General features: G+C 55.5%; 1 protein-coding gene across 18 annotated transcripts in view; it reads right to left on the bottom strand.

Moving 5' to 3' along the window:
• The window catches only part of NCOR2 (nuclear receptor corepressor 2), a 320,600-nt gene that overhangs the window by 102,651 nt on the left and 197,176 nt on the right, over window positions 1-20,773 (bottom strand). For all 18 annotated transcript variants that reach the window (XR_013175504.1, XM_077159574.1, XM_077159582.1 and 15 more), the window contains 2 exons: window positions 14,829-14,885; window positions 7,927-7,979 (listed from right to left, as the gene is read on the bottom strand). Coding sequence is in view for 17 of the 18 variants with exons in the window: in XM_077159574.1 (XP_077015689.1) it covers window positions 7,927-7,979; window positions 14,829-14,885 (110 nt within the window). In the remaining variant the exon portion in view is untranslated. The remainder of the gene's footprint in view (window positions 1-7,926; window positions 7,980-14,828; window positions 14,886-20,773) is intronic.

The raw sequence follows: 20,773 nt of genomic DNA, 5'->3' as shown, positions 1-20,773 counted from the left end.
TTTTCCATGCATCCACAGACTCTTTGATACTGCTCCCTCCAGGAGGCAGAGCTTACCTGCCCTCCCCCAGGGAGTGGGCTTCTAACAGATAAGTACGGAAAGGGGAGAAACCCAGCAGACACTGCCTGAACTAGGAGCTCAAGGCCAACATCACCATAAGCCTCAGAATGACACTGGGGAGCCCTGCTGAGACGTGCTGAGAAAGTCACATCACCTCTGCAAAATCCATCCCCCAAATTCATAACCCCAGTCTAATCATGAGAAAACACCAGACAAACCCACATCGAGGGAAAGTCTACAAAATACCTGACCAGCACTCAAGGTAAAAAAAACATGAGGACAAAGGAACTGTCACACCCTTCAGGGGACTAAGGAAACCAGGCAATTAAATGTAAGGTGGGACCCTGGAACAGAGGCAGGACATTAGTAGGGAAACTCGGGACACCCGAATGAAGCCTGGAGTTTGGCTGACAGCAGTGTGCCAATACTTAATTGGCAGGGGGCAAGGCGTGTAACAATTGTCAACACATCACCGTCCTCTCGCTGCAAGCTGACAGCGACTCCGGAAACGGAAAGCATGGTGGGGACGTGACATGTGCGCCCGCCTCCACTCACTACCTGAGGAAAAGCGACAAGAGGGTATGCATTCTCTGGCTGATCTGGGTTTCCATCCAAAGCAAGCACTGTGCCTGGCACCCAGGGCACCCACCCACTGCCAAAGAGGACGAGTGTTGAGTCCACAGGTGGCAAACTGGCACAATCCAGCCCACAGAGAGGGTGGGGCTTGGACTACAGTGCTTTCTAAAAATCTTGAATTTGCTGCCAGCATTAAAACCAGGAGCTGCTGTGGAAAACACTGATTGTGAAGCTTCTCTTGACAAATCAGGCCTTCCAGCCACATTCTCTCACAGCTACAAGCTGGGAGCTGAGGCCTAGATGCCGCTTTCAAAGGGTTGAGAGCACTCCATGCACCAAGTGCTCCTCTTCCTGGCCCTCCTGACTCAGGTGACTCACCTTCCCACCCCTGCCACATGCATGAGTTTTCAACCCCCTAGACACTGGTTTAGGGTGTCCACTCATTCAGCATTCTCCCAGCAAACATTTTTTGAGTGTTTCTTTGGTTCTAAGCAGTGTTTTTAGAATAAGAGCTGCAAATAGCTTATCACAAACAAATCTTCCTGTTATGCTTCTGTTCAGGAAAAAAATGAAGAAAACAGTCTCAAGAGGGCATTGGAGGGGCTGATATGGTGACTTCATTGGTGGAGGCAATGGTAGGGTACAAAGGGTACCTACTGTGTCCTGGAGAACTCAGGGTTTCAAAATCCACAACCTGTAAAAACAATGTAGGTCTCCCTGCCTGACACTGGACCATAAAGAGAATCAGGAACTAGGAGGCAGAGAAAAGGAGGTGTACGTAAAAGTTCAAGGAGAATATGACAGGACCCTGGGTGGACCTATGGGGTTCTGGAAAAGGGAAGCTTGGAGCAATAAGGGGAGGCTTCCTAGAAGAAGGGAGGTTTGAGCTGAAATTTGGAAGAAGCTGAGGACAGATGTGGAGGGCAGAGGGAAATGAGAAGAACGCTGGATTCCAGGGGAGTCAGGGGTGATGGTTAATTGGGGGTAAGGGAGGTGGGTAAGAAGGGGTGTTCAGGGGGGAACCAGACCCCTAAACATTGGGGAACAGTAAGAGAGGCAGCTCATGCAGAGACCAGGATGCTGCCCCTACCTGCCTTGGGGAAGAGCCCGCCCCATCAAGAGAAACTGACGGTCTCAAGCCTCCTGCTTGCTGGGCACCAAGGACCTTCCCTCAGCACCATCCTGCTCTGCAAACCACTCACAGACCTGAGTCAGACACTCCATGGTGACCATTTTACTGATAAGCAAACCGAGACTCATAGGTTCTGGGACGTGACCAAGGTCACCCGGTTAGCAAGAAGAACCACCTGGATTAAAGACAGGAAAGGGAATGAGGAATGGATGGAGACCAGACTGGTCTAAGAATTTGGCTGTATGACCTTAGGGAAGTCACTCAATGTCTCTGAACCTCCAGAGCAAGTCCACAGAGACATTTTAACAGGAAAGTGGGTCCCTATCCACCTGCACAGCCCCAGGACTGACAGTTCCAGTCAGCCAACCTCAAAACGATGCAAGAGGAGGAAAGAAACCGAAGAGCAGGAGAGCAGCCCCGAGAGGCAGTCTTGGAAGAACATATGGAGTCAGAAGGGATGAAAGGAATAAGGCCAGGGAAGAATGAGCGGCTAACCATCCAGCAGCCGGGCCCCAAGGCTCTGCAGGGGGTGGGGTGGGGTGGGGTAGCCATGGTACAAGGCACCCAGGTGGGACCTGTGGCCCATCCACGAGTCCTATCCTTGAGGCCCCAGTGAGTACAGCTGCGAACTTTCCTGGCAAGGATTGCAGAGGCCGGGGCCAGTTCCTGGCACAATGCCCCAGTCGGGCCTCCCTGGGGCTGTCCAAACCAGTGATGGGCTGGGGCGGGAAGCCTGGCCCCTGCCCTAGCTTTCCAAGGTAACCCCACAGAGCATGGGCAATTGCCCCCAACCCATCCATGAGTTGGGTGGTGAAGGGAAAGCAAGAGAGATGGATATAGGTGACTTCCATACATCTGAAATTGCCAGCATGCCATAAACTTGAGCATGAAATGAACTATCTTGTGTAGTCTAGCACTCAAACGCAGAGAAATTAAAGGACAGCAGCAAGGTCCACCCATTTGCTCACAATGATGGCAGTAGGAGAGAAGGGTGGGACAGGCAGTTTGACCCAGGCAAAGGATTCCCAGCATGCAAAGTAGGACCCTCCTACCTGACCCAGCTTTACCCATCTTAGTGCACTTATCGTGCTGTCCTTACATTTTAGACATCTGACTATTATCCGTCTCCACCACAAGAATGTCAGACATCACTCACTGCTGTCTCCCCAGGGCTCAGAACAGACGCTGGCACGTAGTAGATGCTCCATAAATATTTGTTGAATGAATGAATCAATCAACCAGATATAAAACAAGTAGAACTAAGAAAGGAGGCTTACTACATGTCTGGCACTGAGCTCAGCACTTAAGGTGTCATAGGTCATCAAGTCCTCAGCAAGCCTATAAAGCAGGGTATCTTTAAGGAGGGGAAACTGAGGCCCTAAAACAAAGGCACACAGCTAGTCAAATCTGCAGTCAGAACCATGGCCAGACCTGAGAGCCAGACGTCCAGCCACACACAGGGACAGGGCTTATAGGGGCCTCCCTTTCCTGGTACAAGCACTATGCATATGGTGGTTTCTGATGTTTGCCACATGCAGTCACAAAATGCTAGAACCAAAGCCAAGAAGGCATAAGAGATACATTGTGTTAACTGCCTGAGCTCTGCAGCCTTTAATGTGCAGTGTTATCCATGTCTGACTTGGTCACCTCCCAGTGATGGGGGACTCACTGCCTTCCTTGGCAGCTATTAACACCACTGCTTGGTTTTGCCTTATTTAGACACAAGTTCACTCTGTTGAGTTCCACCAGCAGATCTGACTTTCACCTTCCAGAGCTGCTGAGAAGAGTATTTCCTAATGACCCCACCCCATCTCTCTCCATCCGTGCCCAGCTCTGCTCCACTGCCCTCAGGTGCTTGGGCCTCTTAGAAAATGGCTTCAGGTTTGTTCTCACCGGACAGAGCCCTGCATGTAGTATAGTATATTACTAGTAAACTGTCAATTGACGAACTGCAAAACAGTGGTCGAACTAATTGTTTTTCATGCTCTAAGTCAATTTTCCTCAGTATTTTTATACATCGATCTCATTTATTGCACCCTACCATTTGTTCTTCCCTTACCCTATTTTCACTCATCAATACTCTTCTCCTAGACCAGAGAGCACTCTGAAATGTGAATGGAAAGGAGAAGAGTCTCTTGTGTTTTGATTCTGAATGGAGAGGTATGGCTCCTGGTAGGGTGGAGGATAAAACCTGACTCTCAGATACTAAGGACACAGACGGTTGGGAGGAGGCTGAGTAAGGACCTGAGATACGGTTTTATACTAGTCTCCAAAAGATGAAGGAGACAGAGAGTATGAGACAAAATGACAGACGACCTCAGACATGGTACGGTGGCCACCACAGGGTCCTGGTGAGCCGCCCTTGACCCCAGCCCAGGAGCACACGCTCTCTTCCTTCCCAAGCCCTCCAGGGCACACGGCTAGTCCCACAACCCTAGTGGAGAAAAGTCCATCTGGGGCCTACCCACAAGCTCTCAGAGACCAGGCAAATCTGCCCCACACCCCTCAGAGCCAATCACCCAGCACAGGCTCAGAGACACTACACTGCCACCTAACTGACACCATCTATGCCCACCCGAAACCCAGCCCATGCCCCCTGGCACTGACCCAGCAGCACCTAAAAGCCCATGTCCACCCTGTGTGGTGAAAGACCCCCCTCCCCATCTGGATCACGACAATGCTCTGCTCTTTTTTCACCAAATACAATCTTTGCTTACCTCACTACTGACTACCACCCTGAGGTTTTAAGCCCATTCTTTCATCTCTCCAGGTCGTCACCAGGGCTCGACTCCAGCACCCATGCTGTAGCTGTAGCTCCACCACCACCACCACCCCACCCCGTCTGTGCCTGCCTCAGATTCAACGACAAGCAACTCACCCTCAGTTACGATAGCTCATCTCTGGAATGCACGGCACACAGCATGCCAGACCCCACACTGAGCATGCTAGAGACCCAAGAATGAATCCCCACAGCAGCCCAGGGGGCCGGAATACACTGAGCCCCATGGCACAGCATGGAAACCGAGGCCTGTTCAGGACTGTGCCCACATCACACAGGTCCATGGGGAACCAGGACGGAGACCCAGGCAGCCTGGCCTTAGGATCCACACACGAGGCCTGTGTTAGGACAGGGGCCTTGCCTACCCCCCAACTACAAATGCCATTTGGCAACATTTGGAAGGTTCCAGAAGAGTAACACCCCCTCCAGCCTGAGCTCCATGTACTGCTGGGGGTCCTTCTTGGTCTGCAAGGACCACAATAGGGTCTCTGCCATGTCTTTGCTGAAATCACGGTAGGATGAGCCTGGCATCCCCCCGACCCACCCATCTGTAAGGTACATGAGGTGGCTATCAGGTCTGGTCACTGGGGAACCCACATTGTTCCTTCTGCTCCCTGCTTCCCAGGCCACCCTTCAAGGCCCAGCCCTAGATCGGGCTCAGGGAATAGCAGAACTCACAGTCAAAGGGGCCCCAGAGCACCCCCTCCCACCCCACACCGTGGCTTCACCGTCCCTCACAGCTCCAGCAAGGGCCACATGAAGCACACAAACGGGGTTCCCACCAACTTCACAGAAGCCCAGAGGCACCCCACCCCCAGCTGGTCACCACTGAAGGCTTCGGGACCCCCAAACCTGCTTCTGCCCTGTCTGCCCTGTTACGGTTTGCATTATGTCCCCCCAAAAAACACATCTCCCCATGAGTGCAACTTTATTTGCAGATGTGATCTGCTGAGATGAGGCCAGACCGGATGAGGCTGGGCCCTGATCCAACATGACAACCAGCGTCCCTATGAGAAGAGAATTGGACGCAGACCTAGTAGGACAGACAGCACAAAGGCCACGTGAAGACGGAGGGAGCAGCGACCAGAGCGATGCATCTGCAAATCCAGAGATGCCAAGGACTGCCGGAAAGCACCAGAAGCAGGAAGAGCGGAGGAAGCCACCTCCCCCACAGGCTGCAGAGGTTGTGGGACCCTTCGACACCTTCAATGGAGCTTCCGGCCCCCAGATCCAGGAGACAAAAATGTCTGCTGTCTTGAGTCCCCACCTTTGCAGTACTTAGAAACGAAACAACCCCATCTCAGAAAGCAGCTTCCCCATCCTCAAATCCTCAGCCATCCTTGGCAGCACCCCTGATGTCCCTTTCACCGACTCTCCACACCCTGCCCCAGAGGGCCCCACAGGGTCCAGTGGCATCAGGGCCACCTCTGTGTGCCCAGACAGCCTCCATTCCCACCACCCCCCAGACCTCACCTCGTTCCTAAGGCCACCAGAGCAAGCTTTTGAAACACACACCTGGTCACACTGCCTCCCTGATCAAACCCAGCACTGGCTTCCCTGCGCACAAGGGTAAGACTCAAGTCCCTTAAGGTCCCGGGGACCTGGCCCCCTGCTCCTCTACTGTGCCTCACCCCCTCAAGTCATGCTGCCCTTCTTGGTCAGCCACAGGGCCTTTGCACTGGCTGCTCCCATCGCCTAGTTGCCACTCAGCCCCCGAGTATGGCACAACTAAGGCCCTGCCAGCTCTCCTGGCTAACATCACCCCCTCACTTCCTTTCCCCCCAGCTGCTTACTCTCTCTTCCCACCACTGTGTATTGCTGGTAGTATGTTTTTTATTTATTTCATTTATCCTGTATCCCCACAGCCTGACTAAAAGTTCAGTGAGGACAAGGATCTTTGATTCACAGCTGAATCCCCAGGATCTAGAGACAAACCTAGCACATAGTAGGTACTCAGTAAATGTGTGAATGGATGGACAAATAGATGGATGAATGGATGGACAGATGCTCCCACAGCCCTGACTCACACGGAATACCCTACCTTCATTCCCTAAACCAGTTGTGACAAGGCCCCAAAAGCCCCTCCCCCTTGCCTTCTCCCACCCTCCTCTCCGCCTCCCCACCCCCAGCAGCAGTCCCAGGCAAGGCAGGTTCCAGGAAACTGCAGGAAGGAACCAGACAGAAAAGCAAACCATACTGAGCTGGGAGAGAAGTGGAGCCTGGGCAGCAAGATGCCCCCAAGGCTGGACAAGAAACACAGCCACGTATGATGTGAGGATCTCAGAGCCACTCTGGGGCACCTGGGTGCAGAACCCTGGCGCCTTCGACCTGCTGTAGGGCCGTGCAGGACATAGGCTCAGAACAACTAGGTGCCTCTGATGCTGATGGGGCAGCCTCAGCAGGCTGCCAAGGACTCCACCCAGCTACAGAGGTTTCCTAGGGGGTTCCAACAGGCGCTGGGAGCCACAAGAAAATGGCCAGGTTGGTCACTGGCCTATGCCTGAACTGGTCACACCACACCAGAAACTACGGCAGAAGGGACTTCTTGTCAACTAGTCTAGCACCAGAGGACCACTGGGAAATCTGTATACCTCCATGGATGAGAAATTCACCACTGCACCTATATTTTATTCATCCATCAAGCCCTCCTACATCACACATGAGAGGCCTGTACCCTTGTACAATGTACAAAAGGGGACAGCTCAATGACTGTGATCACAAAGGGTCTCTCGCCTGCAATCTAACCCCTCCCAGAATGCTCATAACCACACATTCCTCAAGGGGAAAAGTCTCTGCCCCTTTTACTTTCCAGGTTCCCAGATCACAAATGGGGTTATCCCCTCCTTAGCTCAGGAGACTATACTCCCATGAACCCCAAGATCAAGCCAGCTTCCTTCCAGGAGCCACACTTCCGAAACCTCACTCCTAGCCTGAAAACACTGAGCCACCAGCTCCAGCACAGCACCAGTGTCCCCGCCACACCCAGCCCACCCACCCAACCACACGCAACACTTGAGGGACATCCACCCTCCCAGCTTCCAACTGGGAAAAGGGCCCCCATCTCTGGGATTCATCATGTTGAACAGCTTCCCTTCTCTGTGCAGATCTCAGGACCTTTCCTGAGGCCTGTGCTCCAGAGCCCAAACCTTGAGGCCTCTGCTTATCCCAGGGCCTCTTGTCAGCACCTGGGGCACCCCAATCTGCTGTCCACCTTGCCCAGGCCTGCACTGGCCCTGGCCTAGCACTGCCTGGCCCAGAACCCTGCCCCCAATCCAACCTCCTCCTCTCAGCCCCTAGCCCTGGCTGGGAGCCCCTGATGAGCACTGGGCACCCACATTCCACCCCAGGTCCCCTGAGGAGGGGTTGCCTGAGTACTCACATTTTGATGTTCTCATGATACTGCCGGGTGTCAGAGGGCTGGTTGTACAACGGCTGCAAAGAAAAAGAGAGGGAGGCAGGTGAGAGGCAGGCATGGGGCGTGGGGATGGTCACTGGCCATGATCCACAACCCCCTGCAGAGCTCAGTGGCCAGAGACCCATCTCCACCTGAGTTGGACAGTCCGCGCTTCCAGCATGAAGGAGGCATCCACCAGCGTGAGCAGTCAGCCTCCAGCAGGCACAAACACAACAGAGGGATCCAGGAACGAGCTGTCACCCTCTGGGCACAGGGGTGAGTACTGGGACCCCCTGCCAAGGTCGTTAAGGTTGCTCTGCAGGGCAGTGGGCAGAGCTGGCTGTGGGCTTCACAGTCCTGGAGTCACTGTCCGGAGTGCCCCAGGGACAAGCCCACACATCCCCAGGGAGCTGACACAAGCCACAGCCCCTGAACTGGGAAGACTACTGCTCTAGCTGTCATGAAAACCCATGTCCACCACACTGCAAGACACCACTTCATACCCACAGACCAGCAGAGGATGGAAAGCCAAACAATGCCAAGGGTCGGTGAGGACCTGGGGTAACAGAAGGGCTGTGCCTGGATCCACGCACCCCAGAAAGCAGCTGGCTACATCTGCTAAGGAATGCAGGTGCATGTCCCCAGCCCAGCCATTCCACTTCTGTGGGTGGCTAGAAAGGCTCGGTGCTGGGTGCCATGGGCACAGACCACGCCTCCTACCAACAACAAATCAAAGCTAGGAAGTGCCCACCAAGGCCAGAGCGGATAAGGAAATCAGGCCTCATTTATATTATGAACACCATGCAGCAACGGGGAATGGATAAACTAGACCCACCCAGGGGAAATGGACAAAGTTTCACGATGGGCACACTTTGAAGAGGCAGGTTGCCGCAGGTCTATGTAACACATGGTTTACGGCGATGTATTTAATTACTCGGTGTCTACAATGGGTCAGGCCTTGAGTTGGATGCCGCATCTCTCTGCACCGCTCGGCAGGCGTTGTGGTGAGGGGCTAAGGGCATGTGCCGGGCTTGAATTTTGGCTCTGGAACTTTCTAGCTGGGCGGCCCACGGACAGGAGGAAACAGGGAGATGCATGTGAGGCCCTGGCCCAGAACCTGGCAGACGGAAATGCCGGAGAAGTGCCAGCATCTATAGCATCACCGGGGTGCAGTGGCTCTGTTAACGGCCCAGGTTTTTCACATTTCCCCGTACCCACACTCTTACTTCGGCTAATGCTATGGTAACAGACTTGAAAAAAGCAGAGGCATGCAAATGCGTGTTTGTGTTTCTGCTCCCTCTCTTGGGCCCCTGCCCCTGCCGAGAGAAGAAGCCTGGCCTGACCTGGTGGAGGAGAGTGGAGCTGACCCAGCTCAGCCCCAGCTAGGACCACCAGTCAACCCCCAGGCTGCCACATACGCATGGGTCAGTCAAGCCCACAGCAGCAAAAGTACCCAGCAACTAACTCCTAGAGTCTTAAGCTGCTAAATTTGGGGCTGGTTTGTTACAAAGTGGTAGCAAACTGATAGAATTATTAGCCCCATTTTAAAGATGGAAAAACTGACTCCCCTATAGATTAAAACATTTGCCCACAGCTAGGAGGAGACGGACTGGAACTAGAACCTCATCTCTCACCTACAGCCCTGGGAAGTGCTCTCTGTGGCTCCCTCTCTAACTGGGCCTCCATGTGTCTGGGTGTGTGTCTGTCTGTCTCCTGTTGAAACAACACACGCACACAGCAGGAGCCTCCTGGAGCAGTCAGGTACCTGGAGCTAGTAGGAAAGCCAGGTACAGAGTGGAAGAGGCCAAGCAGCATAGACCCAGGGCTAGGACGGGGACTCAGAGTCCTGGAGCCCTGCGCAGGCTGCTGGGCGAGGAAATGGAGCACATAAGGCTCTGCCTCAAAGCTCTCCCCTGAGATGGAGCCTCACACATCTCCTGACACCCCAAACATTCTGGTGACCCTCAACTGATGGGGGCCACCCAGATAGCTCAATCACAGGCCCCAACCTGCCCCCTTTCTCAGGGACAGGCCACCTGCCCCCGATGGACAGGGAGGGCCTTCAAGGACAGGCCTCCACGGCCCTGGGGAGAGGCTTCGCAGGTGGCTTTAGCTGATGCCAATGTCACCTTTCTCCCAACACCCCCCAGGCTCCCACTGTGGCAATTCACCTTTGACCTCAGGCAATCCCAGGCTCTAAGCTCAGCTACTCTCCTGGGTAAAGAAATGTCACCCCATGGCTGCCACAGACTTTTTCTCCCCCCATACTGGGTCAGGCCACCCTCCCAAGGCTTCTCTGTGCCCACAGAGGCGGGGAAAGTGCACAGGGCAGCCTGAGGCAGAACTCACTACAGAACTTTCCAATGGAGAGAAGAACTAAGACCTTCCTGAAGAAGGCTGAGAATCTTCATCTCAGGGTGAGGGGACCTGCAAAGATACCCATGCATATTTCAAGATGGTGGGCCTCTGTGTGTTTCACTCAGGGTGGCATTGCACGGATCCTTCACGTGCCCCAACAGGCAGGTCAACTAAGGGCTGGGCAGGCGTGGGCATGGCTTCAAGATACAGCTTCCAGGAACAGACCTGACCTACCCGTGACCTTGGACAAATGACTTCAATTATCTGGACCTCAGTTGCCTCATCTGTAAAACAGGCAGAAAGCAAAGAAGACGAACCTCCTACGGCTTCCAGGTAGCCCAGGAAACATCAGCCTTGTCACTCTGCCTGCTGTTGTTAAAGACAGTGAATGTCAAAGCCTTCACAACTGCAGGGGGCCAGGAAGGGGCTGCAGGGGCCATGAAAAGCACAGACCGAAGGAGCGAGTGGATGGGCAGAGCGGGAGGCTGCCTCTACCAGGCAGGTTGGGCTAGAACAACAGGGAGGGGGTCCCCTCAGTCCAGGGCCCTGACCTGCCAAGCGGGAAGGGAGGGAAGTCGTTCCAGTGCTCAGCCACCTCCCCCTGCTCAGGACAGGAACAACCCTCCAGGCAGCCTTCAGGACTGGAGAGAACAAGGAGACAGGTGGGGTGACTGCCTCTACTCAGGAGGCTCTCACTGGGCATGCCTAGAGACCAAGGAGACCCTGGGAGCCAGGGGAAGACTCGGGTCCAAGCAGTCTCAGGGATGCTGCGCGTGACCATGGCAGTGAACCCCTCGGGCAGCCATCTCGGAGGCACCTGAAGTGAACCGGGAAACCACAGGGAGGCTGGTCACCACTGGGCGGTGGGCCACAGCACAGAGGGGACCTCCCTGACCCCCATCCTCACTTCCTGCAGAGGGAACGGCAGAAAAACCGGCACTCCTTTGGTCAAGGCTTCTGTCCCTGCAGGCAGGTCCCAATATGGTGGCCACAGGGTGACCTTCAACCTTCCAACCCATGGAGCTGGCGGGACACAGCTTCCTCCTGCCTCTCGCTACCTCACAGGTCCCAACTCCCTGCCAGGAGGACACAACACAGAAGAGGGAAACTCCCTACCACAGACACCCGAGGATCTGTGGGCTGCGGGGAGCCAGGGCTGGTGGCTCAGGGTCCACACTTCCTCACGGGAGCCTCAGGCCTGGCCCTCACCTCCTCGGTGCCTCTTTCTCCTCCTCTGAGATGGGGCACCACGAAGCAATCAGAGGACACAGCGTATCAAGGGGAGAGGCGTGTGAAATCAGGAGGTGTGCCCAAAAAAAGAGGGGGCACCTAGTGAGAGAGAAGGGGGGTCCCCTTTGGGCCTGTCTACAAGCCAGCTGGCAGGGTGACTGAGAACAGCCAGGAACCCCGGGAGGATGGAGCTGGTAATAAATGAGGTGTCGGCCGAGCCCTGAACCCGCGGGTGACACCACGTTCTTAAAATAACACCTCTCAACAGGAAGGAAACCAAGTGACTCAGAGCAGAGGAGGTCGTGGCTGCAGCTGCGCACACCTCCTCCTGCCAGGCTCTGCCCCAGATGCCCGGGTCCCACCGGCCCTCCTGGGACCCCGCTGGGGAGCAGACAGTGGCACTTCCTGTGCTATTTCCTTCCTTCCCAGCACAGATTTCTCCCAAGGCCCAGGCCGCCCTCCCAGTGAGCTCACCGGGCACCCCACTGGTCAGTGAACTCACGATGTTGGTGAAGAAGCCACTTCCATGGTGGCCAAGTGCTCTCTGGTTGTGCTCGGAGGCCGCGGGCTGGAGGCACCCTGGGACCTGGAGTCCTAGGGCTGGGTACAGACCCGCAGTAGCCCCTGCCTCTCGGGGCCACCCCCACTTGCAGGACATCTCTTGGAGTGACAAGACAGAGGGCTGACCTGGCTGCCTTGCTGGGTGGCCGTGGACAAGGCATACCCTTCTAGGGGGGCCCCGTCTACAACACCAAGCAGCAACACCACCCTGAGGCCTGACGCGCGGAAGGGGCCATGTCCCCGTGAGCCCCCACCCCCTTTGAGCTCACACCCCCCACAGCACCCAATAAGGACCACCAGGCAAAGGCTTTACAGACTTGATGAGGTCTGGCAGCCACACAGCTACTGGACACTCCAGAGCTTGGCCATCTGTGCCCCAGCCCACACAGAGCCTTTGCTCTGAGACCCTCAGACAGGGGCTGACTCCCTCACCCTCAGAGAACGAGAGAAGAAATTTTTGTCCCCTGACTCCAAAGCCCCTGAGAGCAGTAGGCCCCCGGCTCGGTTCCCACCGACACTGGGGCCTGTAGCCCTCAGCCTCCAAACACAAGCACCTCCGATCGCTTCCCCACCCAGGGAGTCCCAAAGACTAATGAGATCACAAAAGGGGAAAGGGGAGCCTTGAGCCCAGAAATGTCTGAGTCCGTCCTCCAATCCTGATAGGCTTTTGGGAAAAGGGGAAACTAATGCAAGAAGCAGCTGCTGGCAGGCATGCAAGCGGCACAGCCACTTTGGGAAACAGTCTAGTAGTTTCCCCAAGTCATCAGACATGGAGTTACCACAAGACCTGACAATTCCACTCCCAGTGGAACTGAAAACACTCAGCTACTCATGCATGTACCCAAACGTGCAGCAGGAGTCACAGGAGCCAAAAAGTGGGAACCACCAAAGTGTCTGTCAACTGGTGAATGGATAAAACCAAAGGGGTCTCTCTGCACAGGGGACTATCATCCAGCCATAGAAAGGCATGAAACTCTGATACCTGCTATACTGGGGATGAACCTTGAAAACGTTCAGACACAAAAGGACAACCGTTACGTGGCCCCACTTCTATGGAGTATCCAAGAGAGGCAACTCCGTAAGGACAGAAAGGAGATGAGAGGTTCCCAGGGGGAGGGGTGGGCAGGGGGTGGCAGGAAGAGGCAGGTGATGGGCAAATGGTACTGATTTCTTCCAAGGTGATGAAAATGTTCACAAAGTAGCCTTGGTGATGCCGGCACAAATCTGTGGATACGCTCAAACCACGGATGTGTGCGCACTTGGAAAGGGTGACTTGTCTGGTGTGTGCATCCCTTCTCACCAGAGCTCTTTAAGCAAAAGGTGGCAGCAGCTTGCTAGTGACTTTCTAGAAATCAGGCACAACGGGGGAGCAAGAGCCCAGGCTCGGGGACCCCCAGCCACAGGCAGACCTTGAGGAGGCATCTGCAGGCCAGGAAGAAGGCAGGCTAAGCCCTCAAGCTCACCCCAGGGGTGCTGGGCTCCAGCCACCTATCTCCACCCACTGGGAGCATGGCACCCAGCAGCAGGCAGGCGGCTCACATTTCCCAGGCTGGGGAGCAGCCCTCGCTGCAGAAGACAGAACAATCTGGGGAGAATTCTGAGGCACAGTAGCTGGGCTCCCCTAATTCCCACTGCCCACAATCGCTGAGCCCCAGGCTGGGGGCCAGGGGAGGTTGGGTTAAGTCAGCGTTTGAGAGGCACCATTTTCCTTTACCCTCAAAAATATTCTTGGAGCAATGCCCATGGGTCATACCCATTTCACAGATGAGAAAACCAAGGTTCTGGAAGGCCGGTCCCTTTACCAAGACCTCTCAGCAAATCCACAGAGGAGCTAAGTTTAAAGTCAAGCTCCAAACATATGAGACTTTATCTCTACCCATGAACACACAGGCACACAACACCAAATGCCCCAACACGCGTGGGCCTTATCTCCATCCTGCGCACAGACAGGTCAGCCAAACCCCTACCGTAGCTGACCACTGCCCTCCACAGCTCAGGGTCAACCAGCCCAGAGGGGACGTGGGCTGCTCCTGGGCTCTCACTTGCTCCCCTAGGGCTGAGACTTTGCCTTCACCACCCTCCACCCAAGCTGGGGGCTCCAGAGGCTGCAGCTGGCCGGGGCAGGCTCCCTTGCCTCGTGTCTCTGATGACACACAAAGGGGAGGGGCATCTGAGAGAGAAGAGGAGAGTCTGCCGCCGACAGGGAACCTCCCAATCAGAAAAATGTCACTGGGCACAGTAACGACCACAAAAAATAACAAGGATGATAATGACGGCAGCTACACTTGGCACTCACCATGGACCAGGCATGGTTCAAAGTGCTCAACACAGATTAATCTAGCAATCCACACCTCGACCAGTGGCCTTGGGACCAGGTATCAGCATTCCCCCTTTCAGAGGAGGAAACCAAGGCACAAAACAGTTAGGAACCTGCTGAGGGTCACACAGTTACCAAGTGGCAGACCTGGAGTTCACCCAAGGTATCTGACTGAGAACACGGGCTTTTGGGGCTGAGTTAGAGCAAATGGGTGGCCCCACCTACTCCCCTAGCCCAGTGCGGTCCACCCATCACTATCTGCCAGCGCCTCTTATCAGGGGGTGCATTTCCTCCCTCCTCGGACGAAAGTCACTCAGGGCGGCTCTTGCCAATCGGTGACTTCCTCTTCCCAGCCCCCCTGCCACGCTGCCACCTCTCTGGCCCCCATCCACCAAGGCTCCCACCCTGTACCCCAGCTCACCAGCTCCACCTGGGGCCCCAGGCCTTCCAGAATCCGATGTGCAGCTTCTGCCTTCTTCTGCAGGCCGAAGGAGAGGAGGCGGAGGGGGGAGAAAAACAGAGAAGATTATAAATAGAGGCCTCAAGGAACAGTGGGCAGCTGCCCAACCCCACACTGATCCACAGCCCAGGGGGCGGGGAGGGGGCCAGGAGGCCTGGGTCTCCCCACTCTGAGCCTTCCCCAGGCTGGAAAAGGAGCACAGAGGGGCCTCGACACCCTCACGGCGGCCTTGGCAAGCCCTGCCAAGTTTCGATTTGCACAAACGCGCCTGCTCCCTGGCGCCGGAGCTCCCCTCCCTGCCCCAAGCCCCCAGGCCCCGCTGCCCGGGGCTCAATGGTTTGGGCACACGCAGCTCCTCGCAGGCCCACGGCCCAGACTGCCAGGCCTGCGATGTCTTCCTTCGTCTTGGAAGCTGGTTGGGTTGTCTACAATTACCTCAGAGCTGGTGCAGCCAGCGAGGGAGGCAGGGAGAGGAGGAGGGAGAGTGAGAAAGAGACAGTGAGAGATCCCCTTTCTAGGATTCCTATGTTTCAGATCACGTGCTCTCTCCGGGCTGCCCCAGGGCCTCCCCGCCTCCCTCTCCACCACACAACCCAGGACTCTATAGGAAAACAGGAACATGTGGCAGAGTGGCTTGGAGGCCACTGATTCAACAGGCTGGGCCCCGGCCCCACCCCAGGCCCCCAGCCCCCAGTCTGGGACCACGGGGCCTGCCCAGAGGAACTGGGGCTGCCAGGGAGACTGGGGGCGCATAAAGACAGAGGGGCTGGGCAGGGCGGTTTCCCGGGGATGGCTTCCAGGACAGTAGGGGGTAGGACTTGGGCAGGTCTTGGCACTACCAGCCAAGCTGTCCACAGACACTCAGACTCTGCGTGCTGGAAAACAGGGCTCATGCAACACTGTACGTGGGGACAGTCAACACACAGGAGTCCCACTTGTGACCCAGGAAATGCGGGGCACACACGACTCGGCCGAACCTGGGGAGTCCATTCAATACTTGGCGTGGGATCGGGGGGACAGACCAAGCAAGTCATCCTCAGAGCATCAAAACCATCCCCTAGTGATCTCCAAATCCAGACCCCTAGGAGAGGGGGGTCCCAGAGCCTCAGGGAGTGTGGAGGGAGGTGGAACCAGGGGCTCCACCTCCTCGTGCTGAGCGCCAGCCTCACTCCTCTCGCATGCAGGTGGGTTCACGCTGGCACCTAGAACTACCTCTGCCTAGAGCCTACCCAAGAACAGAGTTATGCTCTCGGCCCCCGTTGTGAGAGTTGGAACCCCAGACCAGCAGACTCAGAGTGTGGCTGAGGCCAGAAAAACAGGTGTGTGGGGGGGTGTTATTATTTAATAATATCCATTTTATTGAGCGCTTACTGTAAGCCATGGTTACAGTACACTGTGTACTTACTTTTTGGGCACACAGCTTTTCCTATTAAAACGTCAATCCCACATCAGCATGGTGAGAAGCAGGTAAAGAAGCCTCTTCATCTCACAGATGAGGAAAGTGAGGCACAGAGAGAGGATGAAAGGAAGATTCTTCTGATCTCCAAGCCCAAAGGGAGAAAACTATAGGTCATGTCCCATCCAGGGACCTGGCATCTCATGGGCAGGGGGACAGGTGTCCCCTCAATGGCCACCACAGCCCCAGGTGTACCCACCACACAGCAGTTTCCTGATGGCCAAGTCTGTCCCTGGGTATAGGAAGGTCAGGGTCTGGGACCCAGGTGGGGACCACAGAGGGGGCTCAGGAAGCCTGCACCAAATCAGCAGCAGTGGGTTCACCCTCAGCCACAAGCCTCCAGAGACCAAAGGGCAAGAAGGAGACTGTGCCTGACGTGCCCAAGCCACAGGGACCCTCAGGCTGCTGGTGCACCCTGCACAGCTAGCTCTCCATTCATGACCCTAAAGGCCTCCCCCAGCCTCCCCTTCTGAGCTCTATAAGGCTTTTAAGACCCAATCAATATCCAAAAGGCGATGTGCCTACAATTTATCCAGGAGAAATCTGCCATAAATTCTGCAGACACTGCACTGCTGGAGAGGCAGGATTACAGCACAATAGTCAAGGCTGTGGGCCCTGGAACCAGCAGCCTGGGTTCAAATCCACCTACAGGCCGGGTGGACTCAGTTTCCTCATCTATAAAATGGGGAAAATAACAGCCCCCACCTCATGTAGCTGTTACAAGAACTAAATGAGTTGACACATGAAGCACTTTAAAATCAGGGCCCAGTGTTTCAGTGATAGAATGATCCCTTTTCATGTGGGAGACCCAGATTCGATTACCAGACCACGCACCCAAAAAAAAAATCACGGCCCAGCAAACAGCAGGCGCTATATAAAGGGTTGGTGGTTGTTATTATTACTGCTGACAATAATAACAATGGCCCCCAGTCACAGCAGCCTGCTCCTGCCTCTGGGCCTTGGCATATGCCCTTCCCTCTTCATGGAATGCTGTTATCCCCATCTTCACATGTTCCCACTTGCCCCTGGTTCAGGCTCAACTCAACATCCTCTCCCCAGAGAGGCCTTCCTGACCCACTCCACCCAGCCATCTTTCTAGCAAGCATCTGGTCAGAAGTGCGTCTGCATTTCACTTGCATATCTTGTCTGCCCCTAGAATATCGGCTGCATGAGGTGCTGTCCTCTGCTGGGTCCGCAGTGCCTGGGACTCAGGAAGGATCTATATGACCAGACCGTGGATGATAGACTCCCCTGCTTGGGCTCTCTTCTGAGCCCAGGAGATATGAACCCCTTCTCCAGGCCCCCTGCCTATCCCACAGCCCCAGTGCATCCCCACTGGAGCAGATGAGGCTGGGACCAGCTACATAGCCCTTAGGTCCAGCAGGGCCCGGCCCAGGACTGAAGAGCCAGGGCGTGTTCTCTTCAGAGCCGCAGGAAAAGGTCCCTGCAGGCCTGCCCTTTCCGAGGCCGTGGGAGAGGCCTCTCTGCATCTGTCTAGGCTGGAATCACTAAGCCTCTCAACAACCCGCCTGGGGGGTATGGTCACTGCCCCAACTTCAGAGGTGGAGAAACTAAAACTCAGAGAGGATACCCAACCAGAAGTGGGCCAAGCCAAGATCTGAACCCATACAATTCTAGGCAAAATCCCAAATCCCCCTACTTAAAGATCTTTTTTCCCAGCTCAGCCAACTCCCTTCCACCTGGAACCTCCCACCCTCACCGACCCCAGTATTTCCATGGTTACCCTCTGCTCATTTTTCCTGTCTTCCCCCCTCAAAGAGCACTCCCTCAGACTGTAGCACCCTCCTGCCAGCTCTGAGCTTAGCACAGGGCCTGCCCTCCAGCAGGCACTGAGACATTAGCTCCTGTCTGTCCCTGTCCTCATTGGGGCACAAGGCCAGCTCGCAGGGGGGTGAGGACATGCTGTTCAAAACTGAACTGACCTGCCCCGAGGTTGAGCAGGGAGGAAGGAGGGGCTGCTCCAGTTGGAGGAAGTCCAGGATGGGCAGACACCTGCTGGCTGTGAGGTCAGAGGTCCAAGGGAACCAGGTGTCCAGCCCCAGTGTCCAGCAGGCCCTGGCCCCAGCTCAGCCTCTGTCTTATATCCTCCTGGTGCTCAGGGGTCCTTCCAAAACCCACGCCTCGCATGCAGTGACTGCCAACTTAATAATGCTGGCTCAATGCCTTGCCCACAGGATCTCATTCATCAAACCCATGAGCATTTCTGGGCCTAGGTCGTGCCCCGCAGTGTGTAGGTGGGGAGACAGAGCCACAGGGGGACGCTGTTCCCTCCAACACCATGCAGGAGGTGGAGGAATGCAGATGCCATGCTGGGGGTGTGATCTGGAATGGGGGAGGGTTGGCGCTGGGCTCTTGGAGCTGCCGGGGTGGGGTGGGGGGCATTCTGCAGACAAGGAGGGTAAGCTTGGGGCTTAGCCAGCGCAGATGGTGGAGCCAGGTGTGGGCTGGGGCACTGGATTAGGACTTCAGGCTCTGGTCCTCTCGCCCCAGAGGAGAGCTGCAACCATATGTGTATGTACATGTGTGCTCGTGCATACACGTTTGTGTGCACGTGTTGGTTATGTGAGCATGTGGGTGTATGCATGGACATACGTGTGGTTGTTTAAGTGGGGGGGGTGTACACAGCCGTGGTGTGTGCACGTGTGTGACTTGGCCTGTGAGTGCATGTGTCTTGAGCTGCATTTACACATCATGCATTTGCATGTGTCCCCATGGGTGCACACGTGGTATCTCATATGAGTGAATGACAATGTGCACATGTGTACACATGGGTGTGCATAAGCCGGTGTGCAGGCAGGTGCAGAGTTCTGAGTATATATATCAGGCATACACCCACAGTCCTGTGGAGTCACAGTGCCCGTGGGCACCTGCTCTGCAGGAATGATGGCCTTTTGTGCCCAGACACAGCTTCCTGGGCTCTCTGGCGGACAGGAGGCCTGGCTACACAGACCTGGGGACCCTGGAGGAGTGAGACCCCAACCCCCCATTTGCAGGGAGAGCCCTAACTCCATGTGCCACCTGCAAGAGACCCTACAACAAGCAGAAGCCACATGTGTGCTTGTCAGGCCTCTTCCTCTCAGCCTGGGCTCTGGGTTTAGCCTCTGGAGTAGGGCTGGGTCGCCTCAGGCAACTGGCTTCCCAACCCCAGAACCAGCAGCTTCTCTGCATGCTTGAGGTCAGAACTGAAAACTCAGCTCCCCAATGGCCAGAGCACAGGAGGGGACACGGATGTTTCAGCCATATCATGAGAGAGGTGTCTCAATCTCCGTCCTCAGGGTGGGGTACCCCAAAAGGGTACATGTTTCATGCTGCAGTTACTGGTGACAGAAACAGTCACTTTGGCCCTACTTACCTCCAATCGCACTGCAGCAAAGCTTTATTCTCAAGATGCTTAAAATCTAAGACCTGACTCAGACCTGATTCTCTGACTTTCTGCAGAGAATCACTCAGCAACCAGAGCCCTCTGCTTTCATGTATCCTGCCTCTTCCTTGTTTTACGAATGCACAGAACCATCTCCATCCAGATCCTTCTTCTATTTGCCAAAAGTTCCCTTTCTTGCAGAACAAGCCCAAGTGTTGCTTCCACCACGAAGCTCACCCTGACTGGCCCACCCTCCAAGACTCCCACTGCCCTGAGTTCTGCTGTACCCACCATCTGGACCTCGCCATTTGGCCCTTATCTATTCATTCTGCACTACTGTTTCACCCAAACTCAGTGTGGGTATCGCCAAACCTCCACCTTCCACCCTCCACACACACCTTTGAAGAGCACTCAAAAACCTACTGCTCACACTCCTGCACTATGACCCCTCCAAAGCCCTTCTCCGTGCCGACAGCCCAGTGCCTCCCCGGCAGGCCCTCCCGCCACTCCATGTGTCCCTGCCTCTCTGGACGGGCACCAGCCCTGCCTCCTGTTCCCCCCACTCTGGCATAGCCTGCCTGCACCCTCCCCCTCCTCACTTTTCTCCTCTCTTGTTCCCCACCTGGGTGCACCTGCGCTGCCCCTCCCACCCAAGTGGCTCCTGGAGGAGCCGAGCTCAGCTGACTCCCCCAGCCCGCATGCCCATTGGCGCCTTGGCAGTGTGCTCCGAATAGAGAGTGAGCTGGAGTTCGGTCCTCAGAAGAGCCAGGCACGCCCTGCCCAGCAAGGACACAGCATTTTCCAGCCAGCACAATGTGTGGAGGCAAACCGTTGTCCACCACCTCTCTGAGAAATCATCAGGAAGGAAGGAGGATTAAAATTTAATGCTATTGATCACCCAAGGGACAGTAAATTCTGGCTGCTCCTGCCAAAGTCAAGTGCAAGGCCTCCTGCCAACCCAGCTTCCCAGTCTCTTAGCTCAGCCCAGGCAGAGGAAGGAGCCCCCGCTGACTCCCCACAGGGACAGGGGTCAAGTCTCCACACCCCGAAAACCAAGACCAGGGAGAA

Source organism: Tamandua tetradactyla, chromosome 5, assembly GCF_023851605.1.
Source record: "Tamandua tetradactyla isolate mTamTet1 chromosome 5, mTamTet1.pri, whole genome shotgun sequence".
Classification (NCBI taxonomy): Eukaryota; Metazoa; Chordata; class Mammalia; order Pilosa; family Myrmecophagidae; genus Tamandua; species Tamandua tetradactyla.
The sequence above is the reverse complement of the archived record's forward strand: the minus strand, read 5'-3'. Positions and strand labels throughout refer to the sequence as shown.